General features: G+C 33.2%; 1 protein-coding gene across 3 annotated transcripts in view; it reads right to left on the reverse strand.

The window, feature by feature from the left end:
• LOC111156442 (follistatin like 5) overlaps positions 1 to 21,665 on the reverse strand; it is a 764,534-nt gene that overhangs the window by 369,779 nt on the left and 373,090 nt on the right. For all 3 annotated transcript variants that reach the window (XM_022517356.1, XM_022517373.1, XM_022517364.1), the window contains one exon: positions 4,945 to 5,141. In XM_022517356.1, coding sequence (XP_022373064.1) covers positions 4,945 to 5,141 — 197 coding nt within the window. The remainder of the gene's footprint in view (positions 1 to 4,944; positions 5,142 to 21,665) is intronic.

The raw sequence follows: 21,665 nt of genomic DNA on the forward strand, positions 1-21,665 counted from the left end.
AATTTTTGTATGTTTAATAATGTGTATGTAGATTTCTGTGTCATAATGGCTGTGACCTAATGGTATTTAAGTTGTTATCACCTATCATCCAAGTGTAAGCATTAAAAAAAATGCAAAGGGGGATGATCATAATGGAAATATTATTCAATCACTCATTCAATAACTTAAGTATATGTGTTCTCTTTACTTACATTATCATCTGTGTCATCACATGAAAGTTAGCTTTGAAAATATAATTATAGCTAACACACTGTATTTTCTGTGTGCTAATCATGTTCCTAAGAAACATATATATTGTAAATGATATAAATATTATATTAAATTTACACAGTCAGGACTAGTATTATTGTCAATATATAGAAAGGAAAACTGAGTCACAGAAAGTTTAAGTAACTGGCCAAAGGTTCAGAGGTAGTAAGTAGTAAAGATGCAATTTGAACCCAGGCTCTATAAAACAAAGTTCTTATCTACTACACTTTGGTCATAAAAAAAAGATTATTTTGAAAAAAAAAATTCTAGGACTTTATCAATTTAGAACCACTCATGCCCTTCCATTTGTAACATTCTCTTTTGGTCTTTTGAAATGCATACATCTTAATCTTTCTTGATTTCTTTTCTTCTGTTATTACCTTTTTTAACTCTTCCAGATCCTCTGTTACCAATGGCAAATCTACCAGAGCACTATCACTGAATATATTAACTTAGTAAAACACAATTCTTTTGAAAATCTAAAACTTCACTTTGCTATAAATTTATATCTTATAATTGGGTATTTTCAACATACAAAATGGACCTTAGACTGAAGGATGAAATGTGCAGTTACAGATTATGTTAAGGTTGAGTGTTGAAGAGATGTATTGAACAAGATTTATTTCTATAAGTGGTCAGTTTATTTTAGTAAATATTTTCTTGCTGTGACAAATTGTTAGCTGTGATACTAAGGATCCTATTCCTTTTATCTACTACATTTTTTTTTTAAAGATTTTATTTATTTATTTGACAGACAGAGATCACAAATAGGCAGAGAGGCAGGCAGAGAGAGGGGAGGAGGAGAAGCAAGCTCCCTGCCAAGCAGAGAGCCCGATGCAGGGCTCGATCCCAGATGCGGGGCTCAATCCCGGGACCCTGGGATCATGACCCGAGCTGAAGGCAGAGGCTTTAACCCACTGAGCCACCCAGGTGCCCCTATCTACTACATTTTTTATTCATTTTCACTCTCAACTAGAAAGGCCTGTAGGTTCTAATTTACTTGAAAATCTGCAAGAAAAATTCTAGAATATATATTCATTATGTGGAATAAAAATAGAATGTATGCAGCCAGCTCTCATGCTGCAATTGTAAAACCTCAAAGCCAAATTATATTCTTTAATTTTTCCTTGTCACTGGCAGTTTCTTAGAGCTATGTATTATATTTCTACTAATAATAGCTTGTAAATTATTAAAAGACACCATTAAGATCCTTTCCCTTTTTATCCTTCTAAGTTAAATTATTTCAAAATTCCATTTTAAATTATGACATTATATGTTTCTAAGTTTATTAATAAAGCCATATGTATTATTGGTTATAATATTTAGCAAAAAGTTCTTAAAGAGTAACTGTAACCCCAAAAGACACAAGTCAAAAACAATACTTGTGCTATACGTATCTAGGTATTCATTCTATCTTTTCTTTTTTTTTTTTTTTTAAGATTTTATTCATTTATTTGAGAGAGAGAGAGCATGAAAGAGGAGAAGGTCAGAGGGAGAAGCAGACTCCCTGTGGAGCGGGGAGCCCAATGCAGGACTTGATCCTGGTACTCCAGGATCATATCCTGAGCCTAAGGCAGTTGCTTAACCAACTGAGCCACCCAGGCATCCATCACTCCATTTTTTCAAGCATGTTTGTTATAACCTTCTGTTGTTGTTGTTCTCCTTTTTTTATTTCATAGTTGATTACTTACAGATGAGGTACTGATATTTTCACAATACACTGCTGAAAGTGGAAATGACTTAATGTGGTATGGGATGTATTCAGAAGGATGTTAGTAAACCTCCCAGAACTTTCCTTGCATTTACCTCATGTAGATCCAAGATATAAAAGAATTTCTGAAGTTTCTGAATATAAAGTTTCTGAGGATAACTTTCAGATGAATTGGAAGAGTACTTTTCAGATATACAGCAAATCCAGAGCAAGGGAACAGAGAAAACAAAATTAATTTTGTAGCAGATGAACTTTATTATAGGTTGAGTTGTATCTTCTTAAAAGATATTTTGAAGTCTTAATCCTGGTGCCTCAGAATGTAATATATTTTTGGAAATAGGGCTGTTAAATATGTAATTAGATAACCTGAAATGAGGTCATACTGGAGTAGGGTGGCTCCTTAATCCAATATGACTGGTGTTCTTTAGAAAAGGCAAGGTGTTGGGAAGACAGGCACACAGAGAGGATGCTATGTGACTATGGAAGCAGAAGGATGTTACTACAAGCCAATGAATGCCAAGGAATGCCTAACACTGCCAGAAACTGAAAGAGACAAGCAAGAATCTTCTTCCAGATATTTCAGAGATAGCATGGTATAGCCAACTCTTTGATTTTAGATGCTAAATGGAGAGAAAGGTTGATTTAGAAACCCACTTTGCATTATTTTGTTAAGGCTGCCCTAGGAAATAAATACAAACTTGGTGTGGCAGAAACTTGAAACAGGTATAATTGAAGTGTTGGCACGGCCATTTTCTAGTGAGGAGAAGTTTTCCATTTGGATTTAGATGGAGCTACTATGATAATAACTGGATTTGGTCAAAGCATGTTTTGTAACTAATCAATGGTTACAGTGGTGTAGAAATATATATAGAATATATATATATATATCTATATCTATAGAAATATATATATATTTCTATAGATATATATATAGAATATATATATCTATAGAAATATATATCAATATATATAGAAATAATATATGTATTACATACATAATACATATATTATATTACATATAGAATATATAAAATAAAAACAAAAGCAAAAAGCACAATCTATTCTAATATGTCAAGTCTATGTAGATCAAGGTGATATGCCTCAATTATAAATTCATTTTAATTAACTAGTAATTTCTTATCATTACTGTAAATATAAAATTCTACAGTTTATTTCTTGAAAAATAAATCATGAGGGAAATGATAACATAGGTATTTTAATTATAAAATTTAATTAATTTTACTTTTATTTAATTTTAAAATTTATTTTATTTAATTAATTTTACCTAAAATTCCAGATTTTGATTCTTTAAATCCCAATGCCTGGATTTAGTAACTAGTCAATAAATGCAGTCTGGATTAAAGGAGATAATGAAAATGATATATATTTTAATTAACTAGAATGACAAGAACTGTAATCAATTTACTTACGGTTACTTTGATATAAAGTTCTAAACTAAGTTACACTATTCCAAATCTTAGAAATCTTTGCAGGATAAAACCAATATTCCACAATGTCAGATTTTTAAAATAAACCATGAAATTAACCGTAAGAGATGAATGACATGACATTATAGACTACTGGATTTTTTTTTAATAACTATATTAACTGCTAAGTACTACAGCAAAATTCACCTCAACATTGTCACTATAGGGATTATCAAGAAGTCAGCAAAATTCCTCAGTGCTATCACCATTTTCCTAGATTGTTCACCCTAGACTGGCTTCTTTTCTTCATTACTCCCTAAAACCTGTATAATTTTTGAAGAAGTCTTGTGTCTCCTATTCTACATTTCTACTACTTTCTAAACTAGTTTAGTTTCTTGAATCTGTGTTAACATTTTCCTTCAAACTAGTTTTTCTCCATGACACACACATAAAAGCATTTCTGTTTTTCCAAAATGATCTAAATAGACCTTTGTTTATTCAAATAGTCTTTTTAGTAATTGGTTTCTCATTACATCTTTCATTTTGATGACAATTTTCAAATAAATGAAATTTAATAAGGTGGACTAAATATTTGACCTAAATTGACTGTATCCTAATTAATCTTTGGTTATTGAAACAAAGTAATTTAGTAACTTCCTAAATGATTTACTTACATTATGTTATAGATGTGCTTAATTGCTGATGAATAATTCCCCTAAAGATTGGGTACACAAGTTCTCATTGACTAATAGACAAACATTACAAAAGCTCCAGAGTAGATCTGAAGATCTCTTACACATTTTGTAAGATAAAGAACTAGTGATTCCTTTAGGTATTTAAGGTATAGAAACCTATCAAAAGTAGTTACTGATTTTTAAACTACAAAATATCATATAAATGTTACTTGAAATTTTATTGCTGATAGATTAGTGTTGAAAGAAAAACAATACCAAAACCCAAAAACCAACCGAACAAACAAAAAATCTTAAAATGGCATCACTTAGGCCATGTCTTAATAAACTAAATTATAATAAGCTAATAAACTAATTGTAGTTCAACCTCTTCCAGAAATGTAGTCTTAATAGTCCATCATGAATTTTTTCAATTAGCACCAATGAGTCTACCACCTGGGCCCTTTCAAGCCCCCAAAAGAAGATGATGTAATCTACATGATAATAGCCCATGCTTTTCCCCTAAGGAAAACTGGCCTTATCTAGAACAACCTTTCTCTTTTGATAATAATTTTCCTGCCCCACTCTCCTTCTACAAAAACTTTCCATCTTGTACAAATGCCCCAGCACCCCTCTATTTGCCAAATGGGATGTTGCCCAATTCAATTTTGTTTAATAAAGCCAATTAAATCTTTCAAATTTACTCAGTTGAATCTTTGTTATTTAACAGTAATCAAATGTTGCCCTTAAAAGTATGTTTTGTCCACACTCTCAAATAATACAGATTAAACATACATTTTATTAATACAGAATAAATTCACACAGATGTAAAAATATTATACATGATACATTTAAATAAACTTGTTAATTCAATCATGAATCATACCTGAGTTAGTTCATTAATATCTACAAGTCCATTACTGTCAGCATCAAAATATTTAAACATTCGATCCACCAACAACTTCTTCCAAGATATGTCATCACCGTTAGGGTTTTCATTTTCTTGTGTAATATATTTTTGATTTTGTAAATCTAAAAGCATATTTTTCATCTTGCTGTATTCAGTGGCCTTGCAGTTATCTCCTGTAACAAAAGAACTAAGTTATTTTAAAAGCAATGTTATTGAAAAGAAATCATTTATTATATTAACGTTAAGAAGCCATTATCTCTAAAAATAACATACTTGGTACATGATTTTTCTCTTCCTACTTTGAATACTTTACAATTCATACAAGGTTAAAATAACAGACTATCAATTTTCAGGGTAAGATAGAAAATTTTCATTTGTATCATATTTACTAACAACATATTTACTGTGTGTTTTCTCTATGCTAAAATAATTGGTTCTATGAGGAGCAATAGAAAAACATGATAGCTCCAATTGTTTAAATACATTATCTTAATTTTAATCCTCACTATACATTCTTATATGGATAGTTCGCAGGTTTTGAAGCACAAGGAGATGAAATGACTTGCCCAAGGCAAAGGGTTAGATTGTGTTGGATTTTACACTTGAACTCATATATATCTGGTATCAAAATAGGATAGTATATATATTTTTTTTTTTTAGATTTTATTTATTTATTTGACAGACAGAGATCACAAACAGGCAGAGGCAGGCAGAGAGACAGGAGGAAGCAGGCTCCCTGCTGAGCAGAGAGCCCGATGCGGGACTCGATCCCAGGACTCCAAGATCATGACCTGAGCCGAAGGCAGCGGCTTAACCCACTGAGCCACCCAGGCGCCCCGAGGATAGCATATTTTTAAGTGGAAGTATCTTTATATATTTAAATTTGTTTTGAAGAAGCTTGTGTGTGTGTGCGTGTGTGTGTTTGCATTTTTAAAAATTCTATTCTTGAAACTAAGCTCATATTTGTATTCTTACAAAAGTCTTTCTCTTTCTGATATTCATTTTTCTCTCTTTTTAGAGCACACAGTGTATAACATGATATATGTTTGCATTTTTATCTTGAAGTTCTAACTTTACAAATTTTATCTCCACAAATGATGTGTAAGTTCATTGAACTAACAATGCATCACAAACTTTCAGTATTTCCCATAAAGCAGTGGGGACAATATTTGGCAACATCAGAGTTAGTGAAAATAATTGCTTAGCTTAATGTCTTCAAAAATAACTGCAATTGCTCTAATATCATCACACAATTATTTTACAAAGGATTTTTCTTACACTGGTTCCCATGATAATGTCTTTAAGTAGTACATTGAAAAGTAGTATATACCACTGATAGGAAATGCGATATAAAATGTATTATAGAAAATACAGTGCCTAATGTGACGTAAATGAAAGAGTAGGTATTGTATTAGCCAAGAATTTTTAGAACACATTTTTATAGAAAGTACTAACTTTATAATTGTTGTCAATTTTGACAATTAGGCTTTAACAGAATCTACAATTTAAAAAGATTTCTGAAGATTTTTAAATATATGTCTGAACAGCATGGATTTGAAAACCAGTATTTGAAGTCTCATTCTCTTTCAAGACAAGATGGAAAACAATCTCTTCCAGAGAGATGAGAGACTGTCTTATTTTTCAAAGACAGCGAAGTAACTACTATTGTTCAGCAATTTTAGTGTTTAGCAATCCTGTCAAGAACTTTTTTTTACAATAAAATGTAAACTTTGTGCTGCAGATTAAGTCAATTTTGCATTATTCTATTCTCAGTTATAAAAAAGATAATACTGAGAACGTTCTCATAATAGCAAAGAAATCACTGACAAAAGAGAGAAGTAATCAAGTCTAGAGGGATAGGTAGCAATTTTGGTGTCCATGAAAGTGGCACAAAAAAAGATTTAAAACATGTGCATGCCTGTGCGTGTGTGTGTGTGCACATGTGCATGCATCAGGAAGAGAGAGGAATATGTGATAAAGGAATCAAAAAAGCATCATAGACTATTCCAATAGCCCTACCCAGGATTTCTGTATCTGACTTTGGGTCTGTATCTCCTTTCATCTGACTTACAGTGAGTAGGATAGAGTTTGGGAACGTTGACCTGGGTCCCAGTCAATGTGGAGATCAGAATGCTGGTGAGAGGCAATAGGAACTAAGGTTTAAATGCTGAGAAACATTCAACTAATATTTACAATTTGAGGGAAAAGGATACAGTGTGAGTCGTTACACTCTAATTTTGATCTAATTGAGTTATGTGATCATCATAATGATCTCTATTAATACTTTCACTTCCCAACTTGTAAATTTCCTTGAAAATTCAAGTGGTTGTTGGTAATCCAAAGAAAATAAAAATAAAAGCATTGTTGTTAAGGATTTATAGTCTATGGAAATGTACAAAAAGTAGTTATAAAATCACATAAAACTTTGTGGAATTTATAGATTTAATAAAATTTCTGTCATAGATTTTTAGTAATAAATGAGAACATCTGCTATTAACAATAAGTGATATGTAATGCAGGTTTCTTATGTGTCAGGAACTTTATATGTGTTAAATCAGTTAACTCTCACAACAGTCCCAAAAGAAAGACAATGCAATTATCACCATTTTATAGACGAGGAATTAAGGCATTGAAAAATTGATTTGTTCAAAGTTATAGAGCTAAAAAGGAACAGAATGATTTTTATATACAAGCAGTATCTCTTTTGCCCTTTATTCTCTACTTCTCTCATCTTCAGAACTGAGTTTTATTTTTTAAAAGATTTTATTTATTTCTTTGACAGATGGAGATCACAAGTAGGCAGAGAGACAGGCAGAGAGAGGGTGGAGGAAGCGGGCTCCCTGCTGAGCAGAGAGCCTGATGTGGGGCTCCATCCCAGGATCCTGAGATCATGACCTGAGCCAAAGGCAGAGGCTTAACCTACTGGGGCACCCAGGCACCCCCAGAACTGAGTTTTAAAATCAACTTACATATGTGATTCTGTAAATTTGTCCAAGGATTATTTGTAAAGTGAAAGATAAACATAATAATAAACTATAGGCAAATAGAGAAAAAAGAACTCATAAAGGAAAAAAGAAAAAGGACTACCTGAGAAGTTACAGGCAATAAGAAAGTACTGAAGAGGAAGCTAAAGGGAGAACTTTTCAAGAAAGAGGATATGATGGAATGTCAAATATTTCAGAGTAAAAGTAAGATAAACAATAAAATACACTAATTGAATTCCTTAAATTGTAGGTAATTGGTGACCATGAAGAAAAATTTTAGTAAATAAGTTGAGTAAAATTCTTTTTTTTTAAAATTTAGAATCTTTCTTTTTTTAAATATTTATTTATTTATTTTAGAGAGAGAGAGAGAGAGAAAGAGAGTAGGGGAGAGGAGCAGAGGTAGAGGGGGAGAGAGAGTCCCAAGCACACTCCCCACTGAGTGTAGAGCCTGATGTGAGGCTTGATTCCACGACCCTGAGCCAAAAACAAGAGTCTGACACTTAACCTACTGAACCACCCAGGTGCCCCTAGAATCTCCTTTTATATTAGAGACCTCTTTTCCACTAGAATTCATATTTTCTTCTATTTTGTTTCATTTTAATTACAGTATATTTAGCATACAATGTTATGTTAATTTTAAGTGTACAATATAGTGATTCAACACTTCCACAAATCACCCAGTGCTCATCAGGACAAGTTATAAAGGTAACCATTGGTTTGTTCTCTGTAGTTCAGAGTCTGTTTCTTTGTTTGTTTTTTTTTTCCTTTGTTTTGTTTCTTAAATTCCATGTATGAATGAAATCATATGGTATTTGTCTTTCTTTGACTTATTTCTTTTAGCATTATACTCTATAGCTATATCGTCATTGTAAATGACAAGAGTTTATTCTTTTATGGCTGAATAATATTCAATATTTATATTGATATAATATAAATATTGAATATATATGTTGAATATATATATATATATCTCACATCTTCTTTATTCATTCATTTATTGATGTACAGTTGGAATGTTTTGTAATTTGGTTATTATAATTAATAATTCTATAAACATAGGGATGCATGTTTCTTTTTGAATTACTGTTTTTTGTATTTTGGGCGGTAAATTACTGTTTTGTAAATTTTGGGGTAAATCCAGTAGTGAAATTACTGGATCAGAGGGTAGTTTTATTTTTAAATTTTTGAGGAAACTCCATATTCTTTTCTGGAGTGGCTGCACCAGTTTGCATTCTTCCCAACTGTGAATAAGAGTTCCTTTTTCGGGGCGCCTGGGTGGCTCAGTGGGTTGAAGCCTCTGCCTTCGGCTCAGGTCATGATCTCCGAGTCCTGGGATCGAGCCCCACTTCGGGCTCTCTGCTCAGTGGGGAGCCTGCTTCCTCCTCTCTCTCTGCCTGCCTCTCTGCCTGCTTGTGATCTCTCTCTGTCAAATAAATAAATAAAATCTTAAAAAAAAAAAATAAAGAGTTCCTTTTTCTCCATATCCTCACCAACACTTGTTTCTAGCATTTTCATTTTAGCCATTCTGAAAGGTATTAGGTGATATCTCAGTGTTGTTTCAGTTTGCATTTCCCTGATGACAAGTGATGTTGAACATCTTTTCATGTATCTATTGGCCATCTGTATGTCTTCTTTGGAGAAATGTCTGTTCATGTCTTCAGTCCATTTTTAACTAGATTATTTGTTTCTTGGGTGTTGACTTGTATAAATCCTTTATTTATTTTGAATACTGACCCTTAATTGAACATGACATTTGCAAATATCTTCTAAATGGAGCAGAGTTCTTTTTACAGTGGGTTAAGGAACAAAAACAGTGAACATTTGGAAATATTAAATATTTACTAACTTTTTAGTGGAAGGAAAAGTACTAGAATGATTAATGAAGGATAGATATTTAGAAATGAACATCAACTAATAGATATTTAGAAATCATGGACTCATCCATGAATAATGTCAGGCAGGAAGGTAAGAAATTTTTATTTGTCTGCTTTGATAAGGTTCCTTTCTCAAAGCTTAATCAACAAGGAGTTTTAGATTGGTGTAGCTAAGGGAAAGAAATATTTTCCTGGATTTACCTCCTATTCTGGATGGCAAGTAAGAAATCTCCTCTGCTGTTCTTGTTCTAGACACTGAGAACAAGACAAATGAGATGCCTATTTGATGGTATCTGTAGCATCATCCTTCCCATGAATGCTGGGGCTGTGCCAATTCTTGATTTAGAGACATTCTAAGGGCAGTTAAAATCCATCTGGTCTTAGGGGGCTGGGAAAGATGCAGACTCTCTGACATTCAAATGGCTGCACCTGTGTAGTTGGCAGTGCTTCTCCAAGTTTCTACAGAACCAAAGATAATTACATTTTATATATCCTATAGTACAAGCATCCATTTCAGTACAGGGTAAGTGTTTAAATTTATAGATTATATCATTTATGTTTTTATTATGTTTTTCAAAGGCTGTTTTTATCTTTTGAAATTATACGTTTATCCTTCTCTCCAAGCATCCATCAATAAAAATTACCTATTCCCTTCAACACAAAAATATTGAAATCTAAGTATATAAGAATATGATTTTTCCTCTTACCATTTATATTTAGAATATGATTAATTTTATCCTACTATAAGCTGAAATCTTAGATATTCAAAGAATAAAAATTGAATATTTTTATTTTAGTGTTAATTCTATCCATTTATTAGAATATATATTGGAAGTGTTCTTTTTTCTCATACTGTTCAATAATTGTTAATAAAATCCTTTCACATATTTTTAGAAAAATATTTTATATTTATAGCATAAAGAATATGTTAAAACCTTAGTATGTTTGATTTAATATGTATATATGAATCAAATTAAACATGGAAAACTATTATAATTATGTTAATCTGGAAGTTGTTAAACTATGCGTGAAGGAGGTAAAATCATCTTTATTAAAAGTTGTCTGGGGGCGTCTGGGTGGCTCAGTGGGTTTTTAAAGCCTCTGCCTTTGGCTCAGGTCATGATTCCAGGGTCCTGGGATCGAGTCCCGCATTGGGCTCCCTGCTCACCAGGGAGCCTGCTTCCCTTCTCTCTCTGCCTGCCTCTCTGCCTACTTGTGATCTCTGTCTGTCAAATAAATAAATAAAATCTTAAAAAAAAAGAAAAGTTGTCTGAACAGAATTAAAACAGACTTAAATCTTTAACTGGAAGATCTATTTAAAAAGGTAAGGGTATAAATATTTTTGTGATACATGAACTCTACTTTTTTTTTTTTTTTTTTTTTTTTTAAGTAGGCTCCATACCCAGCATGTTGCCTGGTGCAGGGCTCAAATTCAACAACACTGACAACATTGACAACGACCTAAGCTGAAATCTAGAGTCAGTCACCAACTGACTGAACCACCCAGGCACTGCAACAATTTAGTACATTTTAGGAGCTGTGATTTTCTCCTAGACGCAGGGAATTTTATTTTTAAATTTTTATTTAAATTCCAATTAGCTAGCATACAGTGTAACAGTAATTTGGGGTGTACAATATAGTGACTCAGCACCTCCATGCAACACCCAGTGCTCATCCCAAGTGCCCTCCCAGAACACCCATCACCTATTTTACCCATCCCCCACCCACCCTTTCTTTGGGAACGGTCAGTTTGTTTTTCATAGTTAAGAACCTGTTTCTTGGTTTGAGGCAGGGAATTTTTTCAAAGAATACACTTTATTCTTTAGAATAGTTTTAGGTTCACAGCTAAACTGAGAGAAAGTAAAGATTTTCCATCTACCCTCTGTCTCCCACCACCCTGCCGACTCCCCCACCATCAATATCCTGCAACAATCAGTGAACGTCCTAAAAGTCCATTAGAAATCAAACAGAATGTAGCATTCTAAGCTTGCCTTCTTTCACTTAAAAATAAGCATTTAATATTCTTCCATGTTTTCTCATGGTTTGAGAATTCACTTGCTTTTAGTGTTCAATTATATTCCATTGTCTGCATTCACCACAGTTTATTTATCCATTTAAATATTCAGTTTTTAACATACTGAAGGATGTTTCCAAGTTTTGGAATTTATGACTAAAGCTGCTATAAACGTCCGTGTTCAGATATTTATGTGGCCTGAGTTTTAGCTCTTTTGGATAAGTACCAAAAAGCATAATTGCTAGATAATATGGTAAAATGTGTTGTTTTGTGAGAAAACACTAAGCCTTCTTCCAAAGTGGCTATACCATTTTGTATTCCCATCAGCAATGTTTAAGAGTTCCTGTTGTTATACATCCTCACTGGCATTTGCTGGGTTGTTCTGGTTTTTTGCCATCTAATACATGTCTGGTGGCATCTTGCTGTTTTACAGACAATTTTTTTAAGTTAATAAGCAGTATTTTAAAAAGGGTTTGGCTTTCTAGTTTGGTAAATGTCATTGTATATTAGTATTTCAAAAGTGCTCTAGTAACCAGGTCACTTTGCTCTCTTAATCCTGTGAGAACACTGATTAAAATGCCTTTGAGAGGTCAGATTAGGCACAATAATCTGTTTCCAACTATACTCTTCAAAGGTGACACATATTGGAGTAAGTCCTCAGCTCAGCCGTTACTTACTATCACCATCATCTGTCACCATCCTCACAAACACAATCACATGTTATAAAGATGCAGAGTGTTGATGGAAAATCCAAAAAAAAAAAAAAAAAAAGGAAAGAAACAGCACAATACAGTGGTGGAATTGATAACGTAGAAAGCTTGGAAAACAAAATGGAAAATGGACATTTCTCTTACCTGAAGTAGATACAACTTATAATATTAATGATCATGAAATTGGCTAAATGTGTTATTTTATTGCTTCAGGAATTTAACAGTTTTTTACGGCATTATTTTTATAGTAAAAATCAAGAAAATGTAATAAGTTTCATATGAAAAGGCATGCCTCCCATACAGCATATGAAAGTTAGTGCTGTTAAAACATTTATGAATTAAGGTTTTCCTACTTAATTTTTTTTTCTGGCAACTTATCTACAAATATTTTATACAGGATATGTACGTCCTTCCATCTTATTGCAATCTCATAATTAAATGTTAAAATATGAGTGCATTATTGCCTTAAATATTATAACATATAACATAATTCTTGTGGAAGCCTGTATTTAATGAAGAATATTGATTATCATTTATGTTACCTATATTTATATTACTTCTCAGAGTAAAGATTGCTTAAGTAAAAATTGCTTAATTTTTCAAGAATTTGACCAAATCATTTAAAATTAACCAGATTACAAAAAGTAAATCTATCCCTGCAGCAAATATAATCAAAAGTTAGTCTTATGTAGCTCTGGTGGAAATAGATCTCTTAGTACTTTTGAACCCTAAATAATCTTTCCCCAGAATTTTATCACATCACTCAAATATGTGGTTGCCAATGAAAAAATCAGTTTGTATTGGTGTTATAAAGGATATGCTATTCATATCTGTGAAGCCATAGTCATATAATGATTTCTAATCCAATATTTATATGGCAATTGTGTGCTGGCACTGTTCTAAGTATTTTACAGCTAACTTTCAATCTTTATAATGATCCTATGAAGTAAGAACAATTACCATACCATATCATTGAAAGCATAATAAGCCCAATAATAGGCTTGACATTTGATGTTACACGAAAGGCTAAGAAAATTCTAACCCTAGGATTTTAAGGCCATCTCTCAGAAATCAACTCCCAAGTTTCCCATGAGGTATACAGAACTCACAAGTTTATATTTGTCTATTGAGAAGATAGAGAACTTTTAACTCTTTTTTCTTTTCTTATTCTACAAATTTGTGTGAAATTCTGTCAAGAACTTAGTATTCTGAGGACTGCCTACATACACAAAATCTGATATGCATATTCAATAATAAATATTTTTTTGTCTCCTATATCAGGATAGAAAGGTCTTTTCCTTGGTAGGATTTTTAATTTCCACAACAATCATTAGGGGCACTATCTAATAATGACATGAGTGACTTACCAAGCCTATCTAAAAATTATGATTTTGTATGCTCACAACTTCAAAAAATGTTAATCAAATGGTGATACAATTACCAGGCAAGCTTGATAAACCACAGAGAAAAACTGTAATACTTTTACATGGGAAATGTAAATCAAACAGCCATTGAGCACTAATACTTTAGTCTGGAACAAATCCAGAAATGCACTATTATAGGACTATAGTACTCTTCCTTAAGCATTAATTTTAATGCTAAATTTATCTATAGTAGAAGTTTGAAGTTTGAAGTTGAGTTAATTTCTTCCTGAAATTTTCCATAAGCCCTGGGTCCTTTGGACAGTTTGGTGTTAAAATTACTAGTTAGGAACATAAGTATATGTCTTTTTCTGGTCACTAAATAACCTGAATAAAGTCAAGAGTTCATATACATCTTGCTTCCTAGTAACTCCGCTATTCTTTGTCTCATTTATCACAGAAAATTATAGAAGTGATAATGAATACAAGATTTTTGTCTGTGATTACTATATAGATATGTGTGTGTGTGTGTGTGTGTGTGTGTGTGTGTGTATTCTATATATAATATATTCATTATTTTTTGCCAAGCAAACAGAAGAGATAATAGTCATGAATGGGCACCAACTTCTGGCTGTGTCTTATCCTATCAAATGTAACAAGAAATATTCATTCCTACCAAATATTTTATGTTATCCTATCAAATGTAACAAGAAATATTAGTTCTAAAATAAATCCAATTCTAATCAACTGTAAATATTCACCTATTATCATATATTAAACATCACAACAATAATGTTCATAGTGTTGATAGTGATTTATGATAAATACTTTCATATAGGTTCAATTTAGGAGTGGGTTTTTATATATATACATAAGTATATATATATGATATAAGATATATGATATATATAAATTTATAGCTTTTTGGATTTGGGAAAAGATTTCTTGTATATATTGTATGTGGATCAGTGATATCAGCTGATTGGATATTATATCTCAATACAATGCTCATGTATAAATAATTTATCTAAATAGATGCAATATGCAAAAGCCTTGTCCCTATAGTAGCAACAACCATATGTTATTGTCATTATTTCTTTAAAGCACAGCTGAACTTCAGGAGATATTATTCTATAAAGGTTCTATGATATTTTATATATTGATTGGTCATAGCATGGATGCTAGCATTAATTACTTCCAACTGCCCCAAACCAACCAAATGAACAAATAGAAATGATTCTATTAATGTGTGTCCCTCTGTAGAAGACAATTGCTTTGTATTTTCAAATCAGTCCAGTTCAGTAGTTAAGTAGTTAAATGATCAAGAAAGGACTTCTTCAACTAGACATGTATCTGTCACTCTCTACTACATAATGATTCTTTAGAGTATTTCCAAAGTGGACCCTATGTTTGTCTGAAATTTCAATAACTTGTACATAAAGTATTGTATATTAAAAACATTTGGTTATATATAACCTTTATGCAATGCTCATTGTTTTAGTATCTGGAAGATTGTAAATTTTAACTGTTCAGTTCCTCAGCATTACATATTATCATAGAAATATGACACTATTTGACATTTTCTCTTAACTCACACATACTTAGTCATACAAGATAAGAAACAAGTATCTATTTAGTCATGCAATTTCTTATGGATATACATCATGGGTTTTTTTGTTTTTTAATTAATTTATTTGAGAGAGAGGGAAAGAATGGGGGGAAGGACAGAGAGAGAGGGATAAAGAGTTTTAAGCAGACTCCAAACTGAGTGTGGAGCCCAATGCTCCATGACCTTGCGATCATGACCTGAGCTGAAATCAAGAGTTGGACACTTAAACAACTACATCATCTCGGTGCCTCATGAATTTACCTCATGTTTTAACAATAGCTCATCATCATCTTGACCAAAAATACTTAGGAAATAGAAAAGACAGAGGACAAAACATAAAGCATTGTAAATAGGAGGACTGGAAGGTTTCTACATTGCGTGTAGACTGTGAATGCCTGTGAAATTGGGCCTGTGAGACAATGAACAAATAAATATAGAGGAAATGATAAACTAATTTTTAAATCAAATGAGTTTGAGGTAATTTTGGATTATCCTGATAGAGGTCTCAATGAGGGAAAAGGAAACATAAATTCAGAAGATTTATATTTCAGAAGGAAAAAACTGTTTAATAAATTGGACTAATGAGTCATTGACAAATACATGGCAGTTGAAGTATGATTGATAAAGGAGGGCACTTGTTGTGATGAACACAGATATCATATGTAAGTGATAAATTACCAAATTCTACTCTTGAAACTAGTATTACATATATGTTAACTTACTAGTATTTAAGTAAAAACTTGAAACAAACAAAAAATAAAGGAGGACACTTACGTGAAGTGAAGGTGGAAATGGTCAAACTATGATCACACACATTTTCAAGGAGTATTAAGACACAGACCTCTTGGGGTGCCTGAGTGGCTGAATGGGAAAAAAGCCTCTGCCTTCACCTCAGGTCATGATCTCGGAGTCCTGGGTTCAAGCCCCACATCAGGCTCTCTGCTCAGCAGGGAGCCCGCTTCCTCCTCTCTCTCTGCCTCTCTCTCGCCTGCTTATGATCTCTCTCTGTCAAATAAATAAATAAAATCTTTAAAAAAAAAAAAAGACACAGACTTCTTAAAAAGAGACTGCTAAAGCTCTCAGTAGTTTGGTAGAGAAGAAATGAAGACAATTTCATTATACAACTTTATACACTAAAGTCTTTTTTTTTTTAGGATTTTTTTTTTTATTTATTTGACAGACAGAGATCACAAGTAGGCAGAGAGGCAGGCAGAGAGAGAGAGGAAGGGAAACAGGCTCCCCACTGAGCAGAGAGCCTGATGTGGGGCTCGATCCCAGGATCATGGGATCATGACCTGAGCCGAAGGCAGAGGCTTTTACCCACTGAGCCACCCAGGCGCCCCTAAAGTCTATTTCTTGAAAATGGAGAAACTGAGTAACTACTACAAATTACGTAGAGGAATATAAGGAAAAGAGATATTGCCTTTCTCTGAAATGCAAAGTTTACTGTGAAATTCAGCTGACATTTTTATTTTCACCATATGCAAGAATGTGTGTTTGTGTCTGCATAAAGCAAAATCTGAAGCTATATTTATATGAGTAATAATGCTTATATTCCTTTGATAGCGTATTGAGTAATGTTTAGAAAAAGCCTACAGGCTACTTTATTAAAGGTAAGTTCAAGATAACTTTATACAGTAAAAAGTTAATCCTTCATTAAATTGACTAGTCTCATGTTAATTTTGCTACTACTTAAAAGCATATGAGCTATGAATATGTTACACAAGAAAAAAACATTTAAATGTGTGAAATTTCTGAAGTCAATAGAGATGAAAAATTCCTAATTTTCACATTATGAATAAACAGTAAAAGATGATTACTTAAGTAGTTGTCCTTCTCATGTGTGTTTTCAGATGATGAATTACAAACCCCAAATTTTTAAAGACAATCCTTTTATAAATTAGTTGCAAAATTATTTAATAAATATATTTTAAAACAATGCCTGACTTCCTAATTTCTAAGGAAAAAGAAAAGCCATAATGTTCGCCTTTACATTAACTTTAAAATTCTTACTTATTTTCTTGATTTAGTTACCTATTATGAGCAGCAAAAACAAAAAATACCCTTTCTTTGAATATTACATGCATTGATATTGATACACCTATATTTGTATATGTCCATGTAGATATTATTGAAAAACTATATAATGGTTTAGTAATATTTTCTTTTCTTCAATTAAATTGGTTTCTTCTTGGCTCCATAATTAAAATAATGAGAGTAGCATATATAGTTTATGCCTACAGATTTTCCTTTTGTATGATTTTAATGTTGTTCAGGCCACATATTGAGTTCTAGTACTACAGTTCAGTAAATAAGTTTGGAATGGGCAAAGAAATTATTAGGTGTCTACAATGGAAAATCATTCATTATTTATAACGGCTTTCAGGGTTATCTGACTAGCCTTTCACTGCCTTTGAAATATTTTAATGCTCTGTAAATTGTAGATAACTGATACCAATGAAAAATAATTCTTGTCTATGAACTTGCAAATGAATTCTGACTAGAAGAAATTCAATTGATTTCTCTCCCCTCTTTTGTGGAAAAAGCCAGATTCATGTGTACTTGTAAGTGCATTTCCACAATTGTTTACTCCATGTAAGCATGTGGCTCTTTGGCTTCCTTGGACTGATTATAACATCTGCCTAGGTCTCTCATAAATAACAAGTTAGTTAAATATTTAACATGTATTAAACTATGACTGCATTTTGGCTGGTACCCAATACTTAATTCAAGACCAGGTCCCTCGGACAGACCCATCTTTTTGGAATTCTGCCAGGTTTAAAATCTAAATAGAAAGTTATGTGAGGCATGATCTGAATTTTTATTTTATTTTAATAAATCTTTAAATCATCCTTAAATGATCTTACTCAGACCTGATAAAATATTCTCAAGGGAAGCAAAGAAAATTCAGCATTTGATTTCTGGAAAGATGGCAATTGTTTTAAAAGTCCAAGGAAGTATAATAGTCCAAGAAAGATAGGAAATTGTATCATAGAAGGGGGAAAAAAAAAAAGCAAAAAACACAGCACAACACAATAAAACAAACAGGGCAAGGGAAAAGAGGATGGGTGATGGAGGGAAAAGAGGATGGGTGATGGAGAGAAAAAAGAGAAAGTGAAAGACAATTTCACACTGAGGAATAAACTTGTTTCACAAATAACCCATTTTCCTTCTTTGTTTATTACAGGGAATTGTCAAAGACCTACCTGAGGGAATTAGTTATGTCAGGTTATCTTAATAGATTTTTTAAAAATCTATATCAGGCTTGGACAAACTTCTTCTGTAAAGAGCCAGAGAGTAAATAATTAAGGCTTTCTGGCCCATGCTGTTTCTGTTACCACCACTCAGCTTTGTTACCTTAGGGCAAAAGCAGACATAGGCAGTATATGAACAAATAGTTATGGGTGCATTCCAATGAAACATTATATACCAAAGCAGGCAGTGGGCCATAGCTTGCTGACCCCTGGTGTATAGAATAATGGCATAGCACAGATAGATATCAATATATTTTTTGGCTCTTCTCCTGAAATCTAAGTGTAGCATTTTTGGGAAACAGAAAACAACAACAACAGCAACAAAAACCCCACATAGATACAGATATATTCAATACTGAATTCAAAAGCAGCATTTACAAAAAAATCTTAATTCAAAAGCTCCTTTAACTTGTCATGTAAATCTATTTCCGAGTTGTGTGATAAACTAATGTTTTATTTAAAACTAAGGGATAGTGTCAGAACAGCCTTCCTTGGAAGGCTACTATATCATATATATCCCAGGAAAGTCATTGATTTTTCTCTATTGTCATAAAAGGGTAGACCAGACCTTTTACTTTTACTGAAGTAACCTCTTGGTCAAGAGGGGTTGTTTGAGGGAAAAGCATTTTGTTAAATGTAGTCGGGATAAATTTGTTATTATATTAACTTGTGAACATAAGAAAGATCTGCTGTTTGCCTAGTGGGGATGGTCAAGAAAGCTAGACAAACAGGTAATTCAGACTCCAAAGAGTATTGTTGTCACAGCTTGAAGTTGCTTTTAAGGTGTACTAAATGAGAAAATAGGACTCTTGGAAGCAGCAGCTTTTAGTGTGTGTTTCATATTATAGCCACCTGAGGAGCATTAAAACAAGTAAGACCTGGGACTTTCTCAGAGTCCGATTTAATTGATCTGTGCTGGGATGGGACATCAATATTTTTAAAAAGCACTTCAGATGATTCATACATACATCCAAGGTGGTGAACCACTGTTTCAGAGTTTTAATAAAGTAGATTATAACTATATCCCTATAAGAGGAAAAGCAGACTTGACATTAGTGCTAAATCTAGGCCATGATCTCCTAGTTGTTTCTGCACACACGGGCCTAGTAGCTTATGCAACAGAAAAATGCCTTGAGCATTCAGGGCTTTTTATGATTTCTGTATGGTAAATCTGAGTTAAATTTGTAAATCTGAAGAAAAATATGCTTTTGTCAATGAATTGTATTCTGTTTCATCCAGCCTAGGGAGATGGACGAAATGTCCCCAGTCCTTAGGGCTCAGAAACATAGAGGCCCTACCTGGGCCCTAAGTTTGTTTCTCCCTTGAAACTTCTATAGTACTTTGTATGAATCACATTTATTTTATTTCTCTCTTTCTTGCTTACTCTCTATCTCATTTTACCTTTTAATTTTTAAATTTTAAAGATTTTATTTATTTGAGAGAGAGAGAGAAAAAACAAGCAGAGGGAGGGACAAAGGGACAAGCAGACTCCCTATTGAGCAAGGAGCCCGATGCAGGGCTCCATCCCAGGACCCAGAAATCACGACCTGAGCTGAAGTCAGATGCTTAAATGAGTGAGCCACCTACATTTTATTTTTCAAAATATGACATTTCCCCCCCTCTTTTGGACTATGATATGCTGATGGTAAGGATCATTTATGATTCATTTTATGCCATTCACAAGCTTTTGAACTAGGTTTTATTATTTTTTTAAAGATTTTATTTATTGGGGCGCCTGGGTGGCTCAGTGGGTTAAAGCCTCTGCCTTGGGCTCAGGTCATGATCCCAGAGTCCTGGGATCTGCGTGTGTCTGGCTCTCTGTTCAGCAGGGAGCCTGCTCCCCTTCCTCTCTCTCCGCCTGCCTCTCTGCCTACTTGTGATCTCTCTCTCTCTGTCAGATTTTATTTATTTATTTGACAGAGAGAGAGAGATCACAAGTAGGCAGAGAGGCAGGCAGAGAGAGAGGAAGGGAAGCAGGCTCCCCGCCAAGCAGAGAGCCCGATGTGGGGCTCCATCCCAGGACCCTGGGATCATGACCAGAGCCGAAGGCAGAGGCTTAACCCACTGAGCCACCCAGGCACTATGAACTAGGTTTTATACAAAATAATATTTTAATACATTGTCATAAACTAAATACCAATATGTTGTTATACTTCCCCCCATTCTTCCACTGTATACATGGCTTAATATTTTATTACTATAATCAGGTAAACTCAGACCAGCTTATTCAAGAAACTATCTACAACTACATCTATCTTACTATACACACACACAAATACAAAATTTGTATTTTGTATACAAATATATACTTGTATTTTCACTACCTTCCTCAGTGCTAACACCTATTTGCTTACTAATTGTTTGTTGAATATCTTAACATCTTCTTTGAGGAAGAATAGAAATGACTAGGGGCTCCTGGGTGGCTCAGTTGGTTAAGCAACTGCCTTCGGCTAGGGTCGTCATTCTGGAGTCCTGGAATCGAGTCCTGCATTCGGCTCACAGGGAGTCTGTTCTCCCTCTGACCTCTCCACTCTCGTGCTCTCTCGCTCTCATTCTCTCTCTCTCAAATAAATAAAATCTTAAAAAATATATATAAATGATTAAAAGAGTGAAGTAAATGAGGGGCACCTGATAGCTCAGTCAGCTGAACATCTGACTCTTGGTTTTAGTTCAGGTCCATGATCTCGGGGTTGTGAGATGAAGCCCTGAATTGAGTTCCATGCTTAGCACAAGCACAGAGTCCACTTGGGTTCTCTCTTCCTCTTCCTCTGCCCTTCCCTCAGCTTACGTACACACTCTAAATAAATAAATAAACAATAAATAAAATCTTAAAAAAAAAACAAAAGTACAGTAAATGAGAATTTCAGTTATTACTAGAATTGCCACCATTA

The sequence above is a fragment of the Enhydra lutris genome, unplaced genomic scaffold, assembly GCF_002288905.1.
Source record: "Enhydra lutris kenyoni isolate GAN:26980312 unplaced genomic scaffold, ASM228890v2 scaffoldscaffold3, whole genome shotgun sequence".
NCBI classification, from domain to species: domain Eukaryota; kingdom Metazoa; phylum Chordata; class Mammalia; order Carnivora; family Mustelidae; genus Enhydra; species Enhydra lutris.